This window comes from Nymphalis io, chromosome 4, assembly GCF_905147045.1.
Source record: "Nymphalis io chromosome 4, ilAglIoxx1.1, whole genome shotgun sequence".
Lineage (NCBI taxonomy): Eukaryota > Metazoa > Arthropoda > Insecta > Lepidoptera > Nymphalidae > Nymphalis > Nymphalis io.
In genome coordinates this window covers 63,995-87,335 of record NC_065891.1, presented here as the reverse complement: position 1 = coordinate 87,335, position 23,341 = coordinate 63,995, and the positions used below count along the sequence as shown (strand labels likewise).

Genomic DNA, 23,341 nt, shown 5'->3' with positions numbered 1-23,341 from the left:
CTTCTAAGAGCCGAGATGGCCCAGTGGTTATAGCGCGTGAATCTTAACCGATGATCGCGGCATCAGGCAAGCACTACTGAATTTTCATGGGGTTAATTTGTCTTTATTTATACATTAGTATAAAAAAATTGGTCGGAACTGCTTGAAATTTACTATTTGTGCTTCTTGAATGAATAGATAAACATGTATTTCAAAGTTTTGGAAATCCCACCCAAACGAGTGGGTTTTTTTTTTTGTGAAGGGTTAGAATGTTTGTTTGGAAATATTCGATAAAAAGCTTCATTTACATACTTCAGGTTGCAAATAATGTATATGTAATAATGCGAAATACAGGAAGGTGCAAGAAATATGTTTTTTTATAAAAAAATCGCTACTAAAGTGAAGTAGTGCTGGTAAAGGGCAGCTTTCGGCTTATTTTTCTCTACCAGGACCGCTTGCTAGCTTGATCATGGGTCAGCATCTTGAACATCAAACATTTCATGGACTGTATAAACACAGTATAATCAATGTTTGCAAATTACTTCTTTTGGAGCCAAACAAATTATAGAAAATGGATTTATGCGCACTTTCAAACTATATATTCAATGTCAGTCATTGAACATGACGCGCATTGATTTAAGTGAAGACTGTTCTCACATGGATATATTAATGATATATGCACCTAAGTGAGCTCTGCGAATAGTTTAGTAATTTTATTCCCAAAAGGAAACACTGCGAGTCGTTTACAAAGAGATGCGAGGATTATTAATTACAATTAATGTTTTCAGTGACTTAAATAGTTTTGTTTAATCTAAATATTTTAGGATAAATAAATATTTGTATGATTCCTCATTTACAGCATTAACTATATTCAACGGCGTGGATGAATGACCGGGGCATTCGAGATACATCATCGTAGATCGAAAGACATGTAAAAAATAAATTTTGTTTCAACTAGTTTAGGTCACTATAAAATATTAAGACTTAAGTCAAACTACAGATATTCACTGTAAGTTCACTGGTGATTATTAAAAAAATAATAATCATCAATCCCAAATTTAAAAAATATGCTGTAATATAGCTTTTTTCTAACCAGAATGACAGTCCATGTTTTAAAATTACTTCTTTATAACTGTTTATTTTTTACTTATACTTACGCGCGAGCGAAGCCGCGGGCAACAGCTAGTTATAATATAATTGTTTGTAAGTAAAAAATACATGTTTCCTATTCTGCCCTGTTTGTTGTTTCACTCTCTTCCTTACTTGAAGCAGATTAAATTTTTAGGGCGAGATGCACTCCGTTTTACTAAAAAATGGATTTTAAGAGTGTCCAAACCCAGGTCATCTTTTTATAACAGGTAATTAGTTTACAATACAGGCTATTAAGCTCTGTAATGTCCTTCTTTTAAACATTAAGGAAGCCAAACCATTAAGGTGTTTAAAAAACTTGTAAAATATCACTTTTTGTTTCAAATGCTTTATAACTGAATGAATAAATTTATTTCTCCATAATATTACAAAGCGTCTTATCAACTAAGTACGATATCAAATCTTAGGAAACTGGTGCCTAAAAAAGGTAGATCTTTTTGATCAGATCACCATGCCTTTAACCCTCAATTAATATAACACTTCTTGTATATCATAAAATGTTATAAAGTAATATTTTTATAAAGAATCATGAACTACTTAGCTTATAATTTATATAGGTACGTGAACTCAATATAATAATAAACAAATATACATATTAATTACTTTTAATGCTCACTATAAAAGTTTGTATGTGTGTGCTTGTTTGTTTATGTAATTGCGTGTGTATTTGATGTCAGTAAATTCCCTGTAGTTTCGTACGTAAGGTTCATTAGCCAATCTATTAGAGTATATTTTAATTCATAATTATTAAGTTCATCATCATCATCGTCATCATAGCAGAGTCGCTGGAACAACTCACCGAAATGCGGCGTAACCTAGGCGAGTCTTCCCGGCGTGTCGGTCTCGGTATGAACTTGGACAAGACCAAGGCCGTCGAAAGGAAACCTCTCGAAGTTGTTAGTGAATATAACTACCTAGGGCAGATAATACAAGTCGGTAGGAACAACTTCGAGAAGGAAGCCGATCGAAGAATTCGCTTGGGATGGGCAGTATTTGGCAACCTTCGTCAAGTACTCGACGTAAGTCTTCAACCAATGCGTCTTACCTGCCATGACATACGGTGCCGAAACGTGGACACTGACTGCGGGACTAGTCCACAAATACAAAGTCGCTCAGCGTGCTATGGAGCGAGCTATGCTCGGAGTATCTTTGAAGGATAAGATCAGAAATGAGATTATCCGGAAAAGAACCGGAGTCACCGACATAGCTTGCAAAATTAGCAGGCTGAAGTGGCAGCGGGCTGGTCACGTATGGCGTAGGACCGATGGCCGTTGGAGCAGACGAGTCCTAGAGTGGAGACCGCGGACACTTGGACTTCTGTTGAAGCCTATCCAAGCACGTCTTATGCCGCAACAAAAAAGGATGGATGGAGGCAGAGGTTTTTGAATCCTTTTTTTTTAAAAAGTTTTTTGCCTACTGTCCAAGGGCTCGGTGCTTCTTATATATGATGGACACTCGACACATGTTGAATTGAATATTATTGAAGAGGCCCGCAAAGCAAATATAACAATTTTTAAATTGCCGCCACACACCAGTCATGTTTTACAACCTTTAGACATTGCAGTAATTAAACCATTTAAAGATTGCTGGGATGCTTTATTGGTTCAGTGGCAGCGGTTGGACGTCGGAAGTGTTATGCCGAAAAGTGAGTTTGCGAGATTAATTGGAAAGGTATGGGCTGAGATAGATTCCCAGGTGTTACGTAATGGATTCAGAAAAGCGGGTATATGTCCATTAAATCGCGAAGAAATTAAAGAAAGCCAGTTTGATAGTTTAAAACTAAAACATTGGAGAGAACACGAAAGTACTCGCGATAATGCGATAAAGGACGACTTACGATTTATCAAATATTTTAAAAATTGATTGCCATTTGCAATCATTTATGGCAAAAGATATAAGTGACCTTCCTATTTGCTTACAGAAACAAAACCTCCAAAAATAAACATTATTTCTAACATTTTAATCAAAAAACCGAATACTGATGAAAAAGAGAACGTTATTAGTCAAAAAAACCGAAAACACAAGGCTACAGCTGAGAAAGAAAATAAGCATTCAAAAAATATCGAACTACAAGAAGATAAGAAATCATCAAATAAGCGAAAAAATATTAAAGTTGTTAATACATGGAAAGATGTTGACACCAAGGATTTTTACGAACCCAAATCTGGATCATCGGGACTATACAAAAAAAATGTAAACGACGCTCTACTTCTAGAACTAGTGTTTCTGTTTCAATAAGTTGTTATAGCGATTCTGACTTCATGGATCTACTGACAAACCATGATGATAATGACACGGAAGTATCAACGTATCATACTGGGGATGACGTCTTAGTAAGATACTACAATAGACAAAAATGGACTTTCTACGTGGGGAGAATAGAAAATGTTATAAAAATAATGGATAAACTATTATATTCTATAACATTTTAAAAAACTATAAAAAAATCTACACTTACATTTAAAATGACAAAAAAGTCGATCGTGATGATGTTCCTGCTTTGTCAATTATTGATTTAAAACTGAATCCAGAAACATTACACTACTTTTTTTCTGAATGTGATGAGAATTCGATATACTTTTAAATTAATACATTATCTTTTTAAACCAAAATATGAATGTTGTCTGTTTTTTTGTTTTTATTTGTTTGATTATTTATTGTTGTGTTAATTATTTAAGAAATATTAAAAGCTGATCTCTTAAATAAACTTTTTATTTTTTGATTAATGAAAGTGTTTTTTACCTCTGAACGGCGATGTGTGCCGGACTTATCCGACAAACGCTTCATTTTGAGGTAAAAGCCGCATGGAAGGAATTATTAAGAAATTGACGGAACATTTTGAACAAATGTTTAAATACACACACAGATTATATGCACAATCATGTAAACTGTCTACTTATAGATTTTTTTAAAATTATACGGTCTTATCCGACGTGACAGAAAAGTCCGTCAATTTGATTGTTTTTTAAAAGTTATGATTTTTCCATAAACGAATTATAAAGTAAAATTTGTCTGAAATGTCGTAAAGGTAGCCTACTATAATCAATAAACTGAGTTTTTAATAAAGTATGCCGGTCATACCCGAAGTGACCTTATAGAAAGTGCTACCGTCAGTGTAAAAGTGTTACTGCCTAAAAAATATGGAAATTTCTGAATGAATTTTGTCTTATATTTACTCATAGGAAATATTGTATATTTCGATTTTTACTTAGATTACATTTTCGGTGACCTACCAGCTTATGAAACCGTTTTATTAGCCTATCAATAAATAGCTGTCTCACCATCAATACTTAACTTTGTTGGACGTTTGTAGGGTAGACAGTTTAGACCTTGAGAATCGCTCTCTGGGCTCTTACAAGACAGAGCATGTGACTTTCTCACGCCTCCCCATGTGTCAATACCATAACTTATAATTGATTGATATAAATAAGTATACATCATTCTTAAATTTTTTTCATCTGCAAAATGTTGTACATTTTTGAAAATAGCTATAAGCTTACGAGTTCTATCTGAAAGTTATTTAATATGATATTCAAAATTAAGTGCTGAATCAACATATACTCCAAGATATTCAACCATTTGTCTTTTATGGAGGATGGGAGTCACACGAGCCTTCTTTGGCATGAGCTTTCTCGTGCTTTAATTTAATATAATTGTGCATTTTTACATATGCTAAAGGTCATATGATTAGCTTAACACCCAATGTTTTTCTTTTTTGCTATACTAGTTTTGTATTTATAATATTGACATTTATTTATTTGTTTATTATTTATTATTTTATATATGTACCACATACCTCATACCCTATGAGTAGTTCCTTACGCTGTTGCCTGGAAAAGATCACCACGTAGCAATAAGACAGCCAATTGTATGCTAATAGGAATGATGACAGTATTAAAGAATTAAAAAATACATGATTTTAAAGAATAAACTATTTTAAAAGGATTCTAAAAAGTAATCTCATTTTAATATACATATTGAGATGAATGAGATTTTTAATAAAACAAAAGTATAAAATTCTGTAATCGGCCATTTTATTTGAAACACCAATAAGAGCGAATGACGTCACTCATCAGTATCTATAATCCTTTTTCTTGAACAGTTGTTGTGTTTACGCATTTCAAAATTAATTTTGCATCATTTTATTAGTTGAGTCGTCGGTTATTCGGGGTTTTGTGAAGAAAATAAAACATCTAAGAACCGTCAATGGTTTTGTTAAGGAAAATTTCTATAATTTGCCCAGGATTGATTTGTTGATCTTAGGAGAGTTTCTTTCATCAAATAAAGACTTTTATTCATATGAATTTCGAAATGTGAAAACTTCCTTGTAAGTACATTTTTATTTATCTTTAGTGTTATCATAGGTTTTTTTCTGTTAGCTATATAGTATTACTCGCAGATGAAGAGCCCTTATATTGTTACCAGTAAGAATTTTTAAGACAATATTTCATTTAGCTCCACTAGTACTATATTTGTGAATTTACCTATTTACAAATACTTATTTATCTATTTTCTATAAATCTAAATGTATCATAAATATATAATAAATCTTTATGAATCTCTATACATTGCCTTGCCTCTATACATTTGCGCTAAGCCACTTATTTCTCACAATTTAACGCAATACTTTCTGATTTTCTTCGTTGAGTATAGACACAATAAGTTTACTGTGGCGTGACGTCACGTGCAGGCGCCATGACACCTGTGGGTGTTTTCGAGCGAAATTCAAAATAGGTAAATGAAAATGCAATTTTTTGTGTAAACAGTTAGTTTTTTACTGAAATAAAATTATTTTCAGTAATAGTAGACGTGTACGTACATTATAGAAGGTTATTTCAAAATCAGTCATCATGCCTATTAAGTTGTATCCATGTGTTATGTATTTGATTTTTCTTTTTTAATCTTTGTGATGTACAATAAAGTATACACACTTTTTTTAGTTACATAATACAATAATCAAGAAGTTGTTTTCTTATTTCTTTCTCTTAGTTATACAGATTTAAAAATATATTAAAATAATTGATGTAGATTTTTAAACTTTAATAAAAAGGGGAGTTCAATTTTTTTTTTGATAAGTAAAAGTATACACTGTACTGTTGAAATAATGTATTTATAAACTCATTTTATGCTTATTACTGTTACCGTTAAACAGAGGCTTTAAAAAGGAACTAAATTCTATGATTTGTGCACATCTACTAATCAGATTCAACTATGAAACAGTAGCATGACTTTATTAGAACTACTTCAATACATTTATTAAAGTTAAAATCCACTGTGCTCGATGATTACTGGAGCTGGAATAGAAAAAAAGTGTGATTACTACAATGAATGTAAAGAACAATTATTATAGAATAGAATCAAAATTTTGAGATAAGTGTATTGATCAATACAGTTAGACTAGGACCTCAACAATCAGCATATTCGCACAATACAAACTCATCACTTTTATTTGATTGATAACATGAAGGCAGTTAGCTCTGTTTTGAGTGGGTGTAATGTTAACTAACAATGTAACACACTGCACTATCTCAAAACTAAACAGAGGAACAAGGGCTGGCGCAAGTGTGTGCGCAAGCACAGGTGCACTGTATTCCTTAACTCTCATAATCCGAAGGGACGGCAATCCAACACAGACGGAAAGAGTTTAGGCGCAGGACCAACTAACTGCTTTACATGCTTTCCGAGGTATGGGAGTGTACACACTACCAACTTATAGAATCGGGGCTGTTATTGAAAATTTTCGACAGAAAAACCCAATAACTTTTTACTGGGTCTGCGGCTTTATATCTAGCAACTAGACCAACGAGGTAGTTAATATGGTGATGATGATGATATCATGAATATAAGCGTTACGTAACTTTCAGTTTAATGCAATTTATCATTTAACAATGTTGTGCTATTTTGATTTAATTCTGTAAAATATTTTTTCTCTATATATTATTTGACGCATTTATACTAGTTACATCAATTTATTTCTTCATATTATTTAAATAATTTCGGCGTAGAACACATTTATCACGTGCTTGTATGTATATAACCTATTAACACTATATTTAACTTTAAGCTTACCAATTCTAATAGCAGCACAAAGTGCACAAAATGTAAGAAAGCTGTTAATAGTATTTTCTCTTGCTTGACGTTTTTCCTCTAACGGATCAACTCTTTCGCCAAACGGTAATCGAAACATATTTGAATAGCAATGAGCGACTATTTAAATATTTTATTTTGTTGTTGCAAAATAACCTATATTTTATTTTTAGTAGATAATGAAGTTTATTTCTAACTTCGCCCTTCGGTGTGTCAATAATTGTCAAAAGTCAAAATTCAATCCGAATTCGGAAGTCGGACGGTATAGCCATGAGTAAAATACAGACTAACATAAAACTCATAATAATGTTATATTTTTTTAGTTACTGTTTTAATTTAAAAATAAAAATGCGAATCATTGTATATTAGCACGGTATTTACTACTATAAATACTAAATAATATTAAAATATATATTATATTAGATGATCATTTGTCTGCCCTAGGGAGGAAGCTAAGTATTGCAATTTATGCGATCAAAATAATTGAACTCACACACATAAGTAGTGCTAGGGTAGTTTAATTTAGTAGTTTCAGCGTCATATAGTGTTGTCATGGGGTAATGGTGAAGACATTAAATTTTTTTCTATATCACTTATCTCTATATTCTTTTTGCTTTTTTACTGTCTAATTTTTTCTATTCGTGAACGATCTTAAAACCACTAATTGTTGTTAAAATTTGTAAGATTAATAAGATGTCTCTTAACTCCATTACCGTGGAGTACCGGCTTAGAATAGTACTCCCCCAATCTCATCCCGTGGGTGTCGTAAGAGGCGACTGAGGGACGGAGAAAAGGGGGGATGGGCAGCAGTTTCCCCCCCCCCCCCCCCCATAAACATCTTACTGCGCTCGCCAACACGCCTGCCCAGCGCGGCGAGTATGGGCAAACCCTCCTTAATGGCAGATGCGCCCAAAAAAAGGCCCCCAGTTACCGGCAAGCCCGCTAGGCCCGACCAAGGTAGCGGTCGCGGTATCGGCAGGGCAGGGGGTGTTAAGAACCACCGGTTCACGGCAGGCTACCGTATAAAACGACTTCACATGTCAACGTACAATGGACGCTCGATGAGGCTGGACCATCACCTCGCCGAATTAGAAGTAGAGTTAAGTCATATAAACTGGCATATACTGGGGTTATCTGAAGTCCGAAGACAGGGGGAGGACACGATAACTCTAGAGTCCGGTAACTTACTCTACTTCCGCGAAGGTGATAACCTCTCCCAGGGTGGTGTCGGTTTTCTAGTCAAAAAGGATCTCATTAGCAGCATTGTGGAAATCGGTAGTGTGTCGAACCGGGTAGCGTACCTTGTCCTAAAACTTTCCGACAACTACTCCCTGAAGGTCGTACAGGTATATGCGCCAACTTCGACATACTCTGATGATGTGGTCGAAGCGATGTACGAGAACATCGCAAAGGCCCTCAACGACACCTCGAAGGCCCACTACAATGTTGTTATAGGAGACTTTAATGCTAAAGTGGGAGTACAAGATAGCGGTGAATCGAAAGTCGGACCTTACGGCTTGGGCTGCAGATATCACAGGGGGCAAATGCTGGTAAACTTTCTCGAAGCGCAGGGGCTCTTTTTGATGAATTCTTTCTTTCAAAAGAAGCCTTAGAGGAGGTGGACCTGGCGAAGCCCCGATAACGTGACAAGGAATGAGATAGACTTTATCATTTCGAATAAAAGGCACATATTTAGAGATGTTTCAGTGATCAACAGGTTTAATACCGGAAGTGATCACCGCTTGGTTCGAGGCACTCTAAATATCGACTTAAAAGCCGAAAGATCGAGAATGATGAGGTCTACTCTCCGACCTACCATGCTCCAAGCTGCTCAAGGCTCCGAAAAGTTCCAAATGGAACTTCAAAATCAATTCACCGCGTTGGAAACCGTAAGCAGTATTGATGAGAAAACCGACACGCTGGTCAAAATACTGCAAAACACATCCCGCAAGTGTTTTCCGCCACAGAGGAGAGACAACGCACCAAAACTCTGCTGAGACAATCGAGCTCATGAGAAAACGACGAGAACTACCATCGTTTTTGTCAGATAAGGCCGAACAATAAAAACGCTGACGCGACGCGATATCCGACGCTCCAATACCCGTGCCATCAAGGCTGCGATTGAGCAAAATCGGGGATCGAAAGTGTTCGCTCGCAAGTTTGGGAGGCCGCGTCTGACAAAACTTAAAACTGAAAATGGTGGGGTCGTTTCGGGTGGAAACCTGGGCAGTGCTCGACTCATTGCAGAGATGTCATATCGACTGGAGATATATCGAGGTACTGAGATGTCTGTACAACGCCGCTACAATGACTGTCCACATCCAGGACTGTAAGACGAAGGCGATCCAACTGCGCAGAGTGGTGAGACAGGGGATGTAATATCCCCGAAACTGTTCACCAACGCGTTGGAAGACGTTTTCAAGACGCTGGATTGAACTGGGTATGGAGTCAATGTAAACGGCGAGTACATCTCACACCTTCGATTTGCCGACGATATCGTCATCATAGCAGAGTCGCTGGAACAACTCACCGAAATGCTGCGTAGCCTAGGCGAGTCTTCCCGGTGTGTCAGTCTCGGTATAAACTTGGACAAGACCAAGGTCATGTTCAATAGGCATGTCGTGCCGGGACCGATATACGTCGAGGGGTAACCTCTCCAAGTTGTTAGTGAATATACCTACCTAGGACAGATAATAAAAGTCGGTAGGAACAACTTCGAGAAGGAAGCCGATCGAAGAATTCGCTTGCGATGGGCAGCATTTGGCAACCTTCGTCAAGTCCTCAAGTCGTCTATACCGCAATGTTTGAAGACGTAAGTCTTCAACCAATGCGTCTTACCTGCCATGACATACGGTGCCGAAACGTGGACACTGACTGCGGGACTAGTCCACAAATTCAAAGTCGCTCAGCGTGCTATGAAGCGAGCTATGCTCGGAGTATCTTTGAAGGATAAGATCATAAATGAGATTATTCGGAAAAGAACCGGAGTCACCGACATAGCTTGCAAAATTAGCAGGCTGAAGTGGCAGTGGGCTGGTCACGTATATCGGAGGACCGATGGCCGTTGGAGCAGACGAGTCCTAGAGTGGAGACCGCGAATCGGCAAGCGCAGCGTAGGGCGCCCTCCAGCCAGGTGGACCGACGACTTTAAGAAGGTAGCGGGCACCAATTGGATGCGGAAGGCGGAGGACAAGGAGCTTTGGCGCACCTTGGGAGAGGCCTATGTTCAGCAGTGGACAACGATTGGCTGTTTGATTGATTGATTTGATTGATTGATAACTCCATTAAATGTTCTATATCTGATTTACCGGAAAAAATAATAATATATATATATTTATATTATTTATATGTTCTTATATTATGCCTTTTTCAAATATTACCTTTAAATACATTATTTCACGTCTGTATTATATTGTGTATATGGGATATCATATAATATTACATTATCATTTATAAATATAAATTTTCTTTTTCTGATATTTATTTCTTTTTTTAAAAGGTCGAAGTATTGTACTATACAGCTTAGAAACTACAACACTAACAATTATATCACTTGACCTGATATAATAACATAAGTTCATTTTAAAATTAATAATATAATAAAAATATAAAATAGTGACTTTTGTTTAGCAGTAATGAAATGAACTTGTTTTTTTGAATTTTAATTTTGACAGATAATATGAGGTACATGCCAGCTGAGTTGATGAGTATTTAGTACTACCAACATAGTATTTATATTTCGTTCTGGTTACGTCTTACGACATAAGTTATTATTATTCTTTAGCTTTTTATACAAATATATCAAGTTATGTTTTTTAATCATATTTATTATGTACCTTAGTTGTACGCTTTGTTCCACAGAAGACTATAAAATTAGCCCTTAATTTAAAAACAATATAAGCCTAAAGTTGCGCAACATGGCGAGTTTGTCTCAGCTGCTCCTATAAATTTTCGTCTTTGCTGACTGTGACACGCTCTAGTTAACAATATTTTAAGTGAACAGTTACAGTTAACTTATAATTCGCCTCTCATAACTAGATAAAGTGATGGGACAGTCTGTGTTTTCGTGTGGCTAAATTGCTATCGGTGCAGATCCGATTGCGGTGCAATATTCCATTTTATTCATTTGTGAGCTACAAAAAATCCGTCAAACTGGAGCGACTCCCGGAGTACCTGCGCGACACCGTCGACTGGTTCATGGGGTAAGTTGACAAAACGTGCAAAAATCGCCTTTCGTTGTTCATCGCCGATCACGTAACTATAGATTCAAACAACGTCAACTACAGAATCATTAAGTGGCCAAAACATTTAGTTATTGTCATTACTACAATATTAAACAAACAATGACAATGTGTAGGTACTTATAATTTACATTACACTTTTTATATTATACAAAATCTCTTTACCCGCATTACTTCTGTTAAAATGACGTTGAAGGTTTCTAAAAATTCAGGGCTCTAAGAGACTTAGTGCAGTCTCATAAGTAGTAAAAATTACCAGTGGTCTACTATTTTTATATAGATTTTTTTATATTTGCAATTTTTAAGAAGTAAACTTGTTTGTTATATAGAAAGTATATTTTTGTTGTTGTTGTTTATTAAACTTGATTTATCATTATACTTGATGTCTGAATGGGCAAATGTTCAAAGCAAGTAATTTATAGAATGTTTGTTTCCACATATATAAGCATTTATGGAAACAGTTATTCTGCAAATCACCGACTTTATGGAATAAACATCTGAAATTGTAACAAAGTATAATAATATGATATTTTTAAGTAATGGGACCATGTAAACAACTACTCATTCTTTGACTCATGTCATACATCTCATCATTTTAAAATTTTCAATGAATGATATATATATTATACATATATCATATATATATATATCATTATTTTTAAAAGGTTTCTTATGCTTAATATAGCAAATATTTTTGTGAGATGATATAGTTTTGCTGAATTAAGATCTGTACTGGTTTACGTTTTTTCTAATCAAATAATGTTTGGGAATGAAGTATTAAAGTTCCTTATCGCACATTACTCTCCAGATACTTGGTGTTTAGGCTCAAGAAATGGAATTTCTTTAGTGAAACTCTTTATTTCTAATTTAGTATAAGTTTTTATTTTTGCACAATATACAGGTAACAATTAAAAAAACAGATGAGATGCGAGAGAAGTGTGACAGAAAAAATGTACAATGTTGCCATACGTAATTAATTATAATAATATAAAATTTTTGTGCTGGCAATAACTATAATACAATAATAACTTTATAAATGTAATAATAACTTAATAAATTAAAAATGCCAACTCTATTGACAAGTATTGCGTGAACACTTGGTGAATGAGATATGGGAAGAAATAAGTGTAATACTGACTGAGACTGTCGGTCTGACTGTTTACAAGTGTGTCTATGCATTTGTATATAATTATATTACTGTAGCATGCATGTGAGCTGTATTTGTATTTTATAATAATAATGACTTGTTTATTTGCATAACTACTAATATCTATATATATATATATGTATATATGTTTTAATTTTATTACTATTTCTTGATTCAATGGTTGTTAATCTAATTTATTGCCTGTTATTTAATAGAAAATAGGTATATAACGATAAGAAATTAGTTCCAACCCATGATACCTCTCATTTTTATATGATTTTATTTATTTAGCTAATTTTTAATAGGATTCAAATATTGGTATTGGCTTTGTTTGTCTTAAATATGTCGCATGCAATGATTTGCTATATAAGTAAAATCTGCATCTCTTCCGAGGCCGTGCGCGTTTCTGCACTCTCAGCTCCGCTCACGGCTCAGGTGCGCGCCGCGTAGATAACGCGTGATGTCAGAGAGGCGGGCTGTGCGGCGGCGCCGGCGCGTGCTCCCGCCGTAGTCGCCGCCGTCAGTCGCTCGCGGCGCGCACCCGCGAGCGCTGTATTTCGCGACGCGACCCGGCCCCGCGCTCCCCCTAGCCTCCGTCGCCCCGCCGCTCATGGCGGAGGAGACGAGCCCGCGCCGCTGGCCCGTGGGTATCCTGCGGCGCAGCGGCGCGCGCGCGGCTCGCCACGTGCTCCACGTTAAATACCGTAGTGTTCCACCCTCGCCCACGCCGCCTCCCTCCGTGCTGCCTCTCGACATCGACGACACAGTGTCATGCTTTTGCAGGTGTGAATTTGTTGATGGTATATAGTCTGTATACTCGATTTAATCATGGTTCAGGCATACTTGTGTCTTTGTCTTATTATTTTTAATATTGTTCTAAGTGTAAACTATATTAACATTAGAATAAACAAATAGTAATATTAATATGACTACAATTCTTATGTACTGAAAAAACTGTCGTTGCTGCGTCTAGGTGTGACAAATAATGAATCATGTCTATATCGCGGCAGGTAAAGCTAATGCAAACATAACCTGATGTTGTGTTGCAATCGTTGAGCCACGGGGGCGCGGGGCCGCGGGGCCGCGGGCCAGCAGCTCTTCGTTATCGTCGTCGCGTTATCGCGCGTTATCACTGCTTTGGTCTCCCACCTGAGTGACGTCACCCGCCTCGCACCGCGGCACTCTATTGTTTTCACGATGTATTGTAGCACTGCGTTTGTGTCAAAGATATTAAATTACCGACTGGCTTAGGTTTCAATATTTTATGTTGTCACGTTCGGTACATCAGCGTTTGTTTAAAACATTTTGTTTGTTTAATTTATTATCATACAATCAATTTATAAAACAACGATATTTACTGTTTCAGACCGTTCTGCTATTTTTTTTTATATTTACTGATTTTTTTAATAGGAAAATATACTTTAATATTTACCTCTATATGCAGTAACATATGTCCATCTGGAAAAAAACTTGTCGTAATATAAAAGTTCTATATTTATTGAAGTTTTGTGTGAATGCTTGAAAATTATATATATATATATATATATATATATATATATATATATATATATATATATATCGTGTCGTGTGATCGTGTCGGATTGCCGTCCTATCGGATTATGAGGTTAGGGAATAGAGAGTACACCTGTGTTTGCGCACACGCCTGTGCACTATAATATCTCCTGCGTAGTTGGCTAATCTCTCTTGAAATTGTCTGGAGGACATTATTATTATTAAATTTAAATAATTTAATATTAAAATAATATATATTAATAAATAAATAATATACATATAAAATAAATTTAAATAATATAATAAATACATTTAAATAACTAAATAAATAATATTACAATAATAGTATTGTAAATTATCTGAAAATTAAAAAAAACGGAGTTTCTTTCGGTGGTTCTTCTCAGGTGATTATTTCAGAACCGGTGGTACTTCTATAATGAACAAAGATTTTGATGCAGAAAACTTGAGTTAGTTGTCTACTGCCAGGTTTACATGGCCTAAGTTGATATTAACCGTGTTGCGTGTTAGTAGCATCGTTTCGTCGTACAAAGCGGTAGAGATGTGTTTATCAGTTCAGTGCGGGCTCGTGTCAAAAGATTCTCTTCAATTGATTGCCTCCACTTGACTCCGCCGGACCCGTAATTGTGATACTTGCTCGTCACACTCGCACACGATCTCCCTCGCATTCACGCCGCACTCGCAAACAAGCGCCTCTCCAGTCTTCTGAACGATGAGTGTTGATCACGACATCCCAGCTATTTCATCATAAACAACCGTTCAAAAGTGCTGATAAGAAACTTCCAATAAAAGCCAACATCGGATATGTTGACAATCTCGGTTGTTTAGCAGCTAGTTCTTCCTTCATGGTTTGCAGTTGCTGACAATAGATATTTGCCGTAATCGTTTGGCCAGATTTCAGAAAGCTGTAGTGAACGACACCGGCGCTAGTCCATCAAACACTCACAGATAACTTTTTTTGAGTCAATTTTCGTTTAGGGCAGGATTTGGCTGGGTCTCCAGGGTTCAGCCATTGCGCTTCCGATTATCGTACAGTATCCACTTTTCATCGCAAGTAATGATTCGATTTAAAATCCCTTCATTATTGTGTCAGTTGAGCAAAGTAACACAGCAGTCGACGCGTGTTTGTAAGTTCGATTCACTCAACTCATGAGGTACCCATCGTTTAAGTTTTTTTTACTGTCCCGATTTGCTTCAAGTGGATTTATACATTTTTGTCACTTACCCCGAAGCCTGCAGCTATCTCCGAAGTGCTTTGTGATGGATCCGCTTCCACAATAACCTTTAATTCTTCATTTTCCACTTTGGTCTCCGGGTGTCCACGGGGTTGGTTCTGAAGGTCGAAATTTCCAGAACGAAAACGTTGAAACCAAAAACGTACCGTGTTTTTTATTTTGCTACACCAGCGCCGTACACATAATTAATCCTTCGAGCTGTTTCTGCAGCACTGGTATAACTCGTACTCGTAAATATAACGATATTTCATGTTTTCCATTGTGCGGTAATAAGCGACGCCAAAGAAAAAAATAATGAGGAAAAAACAAATGAATGACTATATTCAAAACTCAAATGTCCTAGCTAAATGAATTTATAAATTTGAATTTGGAATTCTTAACCAAAGGAGATATATCAGATCAAAGTGGTTAGTACGACAAAACGCTAATTTCATATGTAAGGACCTAATATATATGTATATATTGCTTATACTCGTTTTGGAACAGCCAGTTGATTTATGTCAATCAATAAACAAGTGTCACGCTTTATATTAAGTAAACACTTTGAATATGTAAATAAAATACAAAGTTACTAAAGATTTACTAGGTGGTAGGGCTTTGTGCAAGCTGGAGATTCGGGCAGCATTTCGTGCAACTCGGCCCGAAGCTCGTCAATGCCGCCGCCGCCTTAGGCCCCCTCCTACCCAACGTGGGAGGACCCGGATCGCTATGCCGGTGTAGTGAGGTCGATGGCACTGTACGGTGCCCCTATATGGGTGGACGCACTCACCGCACAAAACCGGGTTCTCCTGCGGAGAAGGTCATAGCGGTGAGGGCGATTAGGGGATATCGTACGGTGTCTTGGACAGCGGCAACCCTCCTCGCGGGCGAACCACCCTGGGAACTCCAGGCGGAGGTGCTCGCGGAGGTGTACCGCTTCCGGGCCGTGGCGAGGGAACGCGGCGACCGTCCAGGGTCGGCGGAGGTCGGGCGGATCAGGGCTCTAGCCCAGCAGGCCCTGATCACCCGATGGAAGGAGGACCTGGGGTCCCCCACGGCGGGCCTGGCGACAGTGGAGGCGGTACGTCCCCACTTGAGTCACTGGGTCAAAAGGAAACGAGGCACGCTCTCGTTCAGGCTGACGCAGGGGCTTACCGGACATGGCTGTTTCGGTAAGTATCTGCACGAGACAGCGCGGCGGGAGGTGTCACCCTCCTGCCACGTGAGGTGCGCCATTCGACACGGCGCATCACACCCTGACGGAGTTTGCCGCGTGGGGGCCCCAAAGGCATTCCCTGGCGGCGGTTGTTGGAGGAGATCTCTCCTTGCCGAGCATCATCGACGCGATGCTCGGAAGCGAGGGGTGCTGGTCGGAGATGGTCTCCTTCTGCGATAGTGTGATGTCACAGAAGGAGGTTGCGGAGCGGGCGCGGGAAGAAGATGCCGCTGCAGACCCGATCCGCCGGAAAAGACCGGGGAGAAGAAAAAGGCGCTATGCGCATCTTCTCCCCCCGCCACAATAGGCGCCGCCGGGACTAGGGGGGGTTCACAGTACCCTGGGAACTCTCCCTAGAGAATGGAGGCACGCATAAGCGGGCCAGCCGTCAGAGCGCCACGGTAGCATGCGAAAGCGATCCCGTGGCGCTCCTCGTTAAGACGGAAAGGGTACCGCTGGTTTTTAGTGGGTATTCCGATGTTCTTTGGGGGCGCACTCGGCACCTTGGACACCGGCGAGTCCCACATACCTCCCCACTGTTCCCGTGGAAACGCGTAATGAGTTTTTCCAGCGATAAAAAAAGGGCTTTGTGCAAGCTAGTCTGGGTACAACTCACTCATCAGATAATTTACCGCAAAACAGCAGTACTTGGTATTGTTGAGCTAGTGTAATTACAGACCAAGAGACACAACAAGGTTGGTGGCGCATTGACGATATAAGGAATGTTTAATATTTCTTACATCATGGGCAGTGGTGACCACTTAACATCAGGTGGCCCATTTGCCTGTCGCCTACCTATAACGTAAAAAAAAGATTTTGTAAATTGTAAAACTGCTGATGAACAAACCTGTCTGTGTTGATATTTAACTACACATCTCCATTTGAGAGTTTACATCTGGATAAAAAGATGTGACTGTGTGAACCACCTATGGGTAGGGTGGGTGACCTTTTAGTGATAATTCTGCCGATCTAGCTTAATAAAAAAATCCTTACCCTATATATTAAATAAGCCTCGTCGTTCAAATATTTTGTACATCTCTACCAGGATAGCTTCATGCTTGTATACAATCTGCATTGAGTTTACGTAAAACTCTGCTGACCTCCTGATATTGACTTATTACAAAAGTACGTATATTTGTCTTATGATTATGAAACAGAGTTTGCACACAAATTGCGAAGAACGCGCGCTACTAAAAACAAATTGTTTCTAATATAACGATTCAAGGTCTTCTACTTCTCTATGCGCACATTTAAATTAAGATATTTATTAGTATTGGCGATTATTATATCCGTATCTTAAAAAATACTCGACGATATAAAAATAATATTTTTTGATAATAATAATATAACTGTTTCTGAAATCTAGCCAAAACAGCATACTGTCCAAAAATAACTGGACTTTTTTTTATTATTCTCCATCGTAAAGGACACCAACACACCTCGGATATTACCCACACTTTGCAATAAATCTGACAACCTGGCTAACTCGTTACCCGAACAATACATTGTTGAAACTTCAAATATATCAGCCATTAATTGTCTAGTTGAACATGCGTCGTATTAAATTTACTTTTGTAAAAAATTAGAAGTTCATTTCAATGTTTTGGTGTTCTCAGATACCAAAATTAACACGTATGTGGCATATCATATTATTTATAAGAATGTTTTATCTACACTCATGTACGTAAGTTTACATTGAGACATCGTTCTAGTAGCGATAATTCAATAACCCTGAGTCATTTTGATAAGCGGCACACACAGACACTTAACGCTTTTTGTATTGTTGCAGGTGAGTCGCATGCTCGCTCGCCGCGCCCCGTAAGTTGCAATATTTCGCAGTACCACCTCTGCTCGCTACTCTTACCACTCACCATCCCCTCTTCCGTTCGTTCGCTTGCATGTGTCATGTAGCATGCCTGTGCCGGCGACGAATCGGCATGTTGTGGTTCAATATGTTGATATATAACGTGACTCACAATCTTAGCGATTGCTTTCTTACTCATGCTTGGTTACCTACACTTAATCACCATCGTTACGTTCCCTCGCGACGACGCCAAGACGCCACGACACCGGTACGATACGATAACTGAATTGGCTATCACTGAGGTGGAATTCTGAGCATCTACGAATGAATCACATCCAGCTGGAATTGAAACCGTTCATTATAACCAATATGATATGTTCTTTTTGTGGTAACCAAACGCTCTTAGACAATGGCATTGTAAGAAATGTCAACCATCGCTTACATCACTAATGCGCCACCGACCTTGGGAACTAAGATGTTATATCCCTTGTGCCTGTAATTACACTGTTGTTCATGTTCATAACATAAAATAAAATTTAAATCCGTCAGCCCAATAATAGCTGACAAACAATATCATGAGTTTAGGAGATTTTGACTTTTAATAATTACCATAGCAGTTAGTTGCGTGCGAATTGCATTTATAAATAAAAATTTACTGGTGGTAGCTTTGTACAAAATTGGCGATGTCAGTGATGGTTAACATTTCTTACAATGCCATTGTCTATGGACGTTAGTGACCACTAACCATAAGGTGTCCCATATGCTTGTCCGCCTGCCTACCTGTGCTATAAAAAAATATTTTTAAAATATGAATATAAGATAAATATTTTTTATTACGACTTGAAAGCGTCTTCCAGTGTAAATGAATAAATGAACGTATTAAGATAGTGTATTTATCGCTTTGTTACCGCGCTCACGGTTGAATATTTCCATGGAAAACTCTTGACGACTCTAGAGGTGCTAATTGTATGAGAGTATATCGTAAAACGAATACGACAATTCGAAAGATCGAAATTATATTGCTTACAGGGAAATATTTCAAAAATAAAATTTAGTTCTGTTATTGATTGCGTATTATATATTATTGATGGTATTGTCAATTTGGAGCAGACTGAGTCAGTACTCATCAATGCCCAGACCTCAACACTCAACCCATAAAGCTCAAACTTTGATATCGTATTCCTGCAACGACACAGATATAGACATCCACTAACAAATTATTTTTATATACCTTCCCCAAGTGGCGAAAGGTAGTATCAAATTACCGTTTTTTTAAATCAATCTCTGCTAATATAGAAATTAATATTAGAGGTTTATTTTTAATTTAAGTTTAAAATAGGCTTAAAACTTTGTATACAATTCGACGCATCGTCAAATAGATCATTGAATATTTTATTTGCTTCCGTAAAAATATCTAATGTAGCTTAACTGCCGCTAAGGGATCAGGTAACGCAACGCATCACCAGGTCGTGTATTTTATATTAAACCTTTGTAAATACTCAGTGATATGTAACTTTTATAATTAGTACACTACTATTTATTTAATTTATTTAATTTTAGCATATGGTTGAAGTGATTCCACACGACATGACAGCATTATCTAATTAATCGTATATATCCGTGGTCGCGCTTACACCGTTGCCCTGCGGGCTGTGAACACCTGCTATGTGAGTTGCGCGCAGCAGCTCGCCGTTCGAAACCTGAGCCCGAGCCTGACTGGCTGTATTCACGGTAGAATTTTTTATGTTACAATTACTTTATTTTTAGTGCATTTAGCACTGCACGCGCGGTGTGTCAGCGGGAGGTGTTACAGCAATTGCCTATGACAAGCGATAGAGTACGCTTAAGGCAATGGTAATGAGGTATTTTTTTCGTAAATATGATATAAATTACACGACCTTGACCTGATTATCGCGCTCCATGGCCAGCGCCGCCGACACCGGACCGCATGACACCGCACCAGCGCGGCGCGAGTCGCTGTAGTTGAGCGCACTGCGCCATTTCTATTACCACCTGTCTGTTAGACCTCAGACCGACGATACCGACGGAAAAGGGTTAAGTGCAACGACACTACACGGCTGCTATAGTCCAGTTTATAGTATTATTTATTATTATAAATGTATTAATTATTCGTTGACAAAATATACATCGGCATAAATAAAGTGAAAGTGAATGTTAGGAAAGTTAAATTTCGAAGAAGTGTATCTTTTTTATTTACTTAAGTGTTTGGAGTGACGCGCGCTAACCTCGAGCTGCATGCATACCGAACAAGTGATAGGTTACGAATCTACTAATGTATTTTTATCCATATAAGTGATTTTATCATTACTGAGCAAGTAACTGTTAGTACCTAATGTACATAATAATTGTGTTTACTAATGGGGTGCGCAAACTGGCTGGGTTCTGTCGGTCACGTAGTAGCCGTGACGTAAGGTCCTTCATTCGTATCCTTGATAGGCACGTATAGGTAGCAACCTTTTACGTTAATAACATATAAGTACTTACTTTATATTATTGGCTTACCCGCAATAATCTGTTTGTACTTCCCCGCAGCGGCCATGCCTCGCACTCGCCCACGCCCGCGCCCACGTCTTTACCTCATCGCTCCTACCTACAGCTCGCATATTGTCGTTATAAAAATACATTCGCAAGTTTAAAGTTCGAACCCGGTTTCTTACGCGCGGTTACTACTATTAAACGATTCGTTTTTGTTATATATAGCAGATTTTTTTACGACGTATTTTAAAACTGTTTTAATAAAAAAAGTTTCGTAAGCGACGCAACGATTGGCTTGCTACTAACTGAGGACTACGAATAACGGATAGTAGGTTAAATGTACGACGACACGACAGGTTGTAGTGTTTTTATAAAAAAATATACATCAAAACAGCTATCAAAACTACTAGGCATTTATGACGATGATCATATTAATTCCAGCCCAAAATCAGTTTAGTTTTCCGAGTCGTGGTCTTTAAATTGGAGATGCAAACTTTATTCCAACTTATTCAACGTTATTGATGAGCTGATTTTGTGCACTGAGAACGATTCGATTATAAATTGGTTAAGTTCGTTGGTTTTCTAAAGTGCCCGCTTTGCATTAAGTGCATAACAATGATGACGTCCCAACCCATCTCGACCTTAGCAGATATTATAATTCATGAGTTTGCGCAAACAGCAAGTGTTAAGTTGTTGTTCTCTTCTTATCTCTCATAATCGGAGACAGTTCAGGTACACGGGACCTTACTAACAGCATAACCTACTTCAAATGTCCAAGCAGGTATTAATGCACATTTATTTGTGTTGTATTCTCTTCGCCATGATGAGGCCAATACGTTTTTTGCTATTAAGCATAAAATTGTTTGTTTGGTTATATATGGCTATTTTTTTTTTAAAAAGTGTTGGCATTTATCAATTTAATTAATGCATAATACTCAAAAGACTGTTCCTTGCAGGTAGAGGCCGTAAACAGTAATAGCCTGTGAATGTCCCATTGCTGGACTAAGGCCTCCTCTCTTGTTTTACGAGAATGTCTGGAGCTTAATCCACCACGCTGTTTCAATGCGGGTTGGTGGAATACACATGTAATTTGAACCCACGTTCATAGGTCAAGATTCACGCGTTCTAATCACTTTTTTTTTTCTCGCAGTGGAAAATTTCAGAAAGGTACCCGGGTTCTATGAGGGTGAAACCGGGTTATGTGGGATTCTTACCCACTAAAACCACTGCGATGGCCGTCCTCAGCACGGATCGGAGAGGCTGCGGGATCGTGTTGATATAACGCATCCGCGGCCTCTCCCGTGTTTTGCTCCAGTCGTGGCTCGGCGGAGCTCTCATCAGGGGGCAAATTTCGCCCCCCCCGCACTCCTCGCTATTGCGTACGGCAGCGCGAGGCCATCACGGCTGCCGTCCTCCACAGGGCCGTCTGAAATAGGACACGTGAGGCCCCCACCTCACGCATCCACGGTATCTTTTAAGCCCCGTCTAGGCTATGGGAGGGCCGAGACGACGCCGTCATCGTCTCCGCCGAGCAGGATCGGACCTTTCCCGTTCCCGCTTCGCCGTCTCCTTCTGAACCATGACGGTCTCATAGAAGGAGGCTACGGCCCTCCACGCCGATTCCCTGCGAAGCATCGCCGACACGATTGCTCGCAGAGACAGGTCTTGTCCGACTTCACGGACCAGGATCTCCCTCTCCGCACTCCATGCGGGGCACACTTCCAACGTATGCTGAGCGGTGTCCCGGTCCGCGCCACAGTGGTGACACATCGCCGTCGATTCGCGTCCGATCTTACACAGGTATTCTCCAAAACAACCGTGACTGGTCATTACCTGCGTAAGTCGGAAGGAGACTCGTCGCTTTCGCCTCATCCAGGCTTCGAAGGCTGGCAGGATCGCTCCAACGACGCGTTTGCGTGTGTACCGTTCTTCACAGAGACGGTCGCGCCACGTAGCAAGAGCTCTCCGGTGTTCCTGTCGCTTCAACGCCTCGAGCGCACTCGATGTGGGCGCGCTTTCACTGTTCTGGTGGAGGAGCGTTCTAATCACTAGGCCATCTCGGCTTTCTAAGTCGTTTGTCTGTATATACTCATAAAAGTGTAACTCAAGAACGAGCTGATATAAATGAGTCTCAAATGTATCCTTGATCGTTGTCGGTAGGTCTGTGTGTGACGCTATGACGCCATACCGTCGATAATGATAGAGCACGTTTAAAGAGTTTTATGCCGCGAGCACCGAACAATACTGCGTTGTACCGTTAGTGTGATGTATGGGAACAACAATAGACATCCGACACCCAAGACCCGATGCCCGCCGGAGTCTGCTCATACGATCACGTGAACCGTACCACGCGATTGTTGTGGTCGTTAAACTTCTTCCTATTTTATGTCCGCTATGTATCCCACTCATTATGTACTTAATACGTACAGTTTTACGAGCACTTATTAGAATATTGAAGAGTCAACCGATATGGATCGA

At 38.7% G+C, this 23,341-nt stretch overlaps 1 protein-coding gene and 1 long non-coding RNA gene across 6 annotated transcripts in view; one reads left to right on the top strand and one right to left on the bottom strand.

Annotated features, from left to right (window-relative positions):
* Window positions 1–6,219: 6,219 nt before the first annotated feature.
* LOC126781769 (uncharacterized) lies at window positions 6,220–7,591 on the bottom strand. Its single transcript, XR_007670696.1, has 2 exons — window positions 7,198–7,591; window positions 6,220–6,422 (listed from the first exon to the last, which is right to left on the bottom strand). It is a non-coding gene; the product is annotated as an uncharacterized LOC126781769 (long non-coding RNA).
* Window positions 7,592–10,964: 3,373 nt separating this feature from the next.
* The window catches only part of LOC126781719 (MOB kinase activator-like 2), a 52,863-nt gene continuing 40,486 nt past the window's right edge, over window positions 10,965–23,341 (top strand). For 2 of the 5 annotated variants that reach the window (XM_050506718.1, XM_050506716.1), the window contains exon 1: window positions 10,965–11,417. In XM_050506718.1, the coding sequence (XP_050362675.1) occupies window positions 11,413–11,417 (5 nt within the window). In that variant the 5' untranslated portion in view covers window positions 10,965–11,412. Of the gene's footprint in view, window positions 11,418–13,109; window positions 13,387–18,352; window positions 18,382–23,341 lie in introns of those variants that run through there. The other 3 variants (XM_050506715.1, XM_050506710.1, XM_050506717.1) reach the window with 3 other exon arrangements.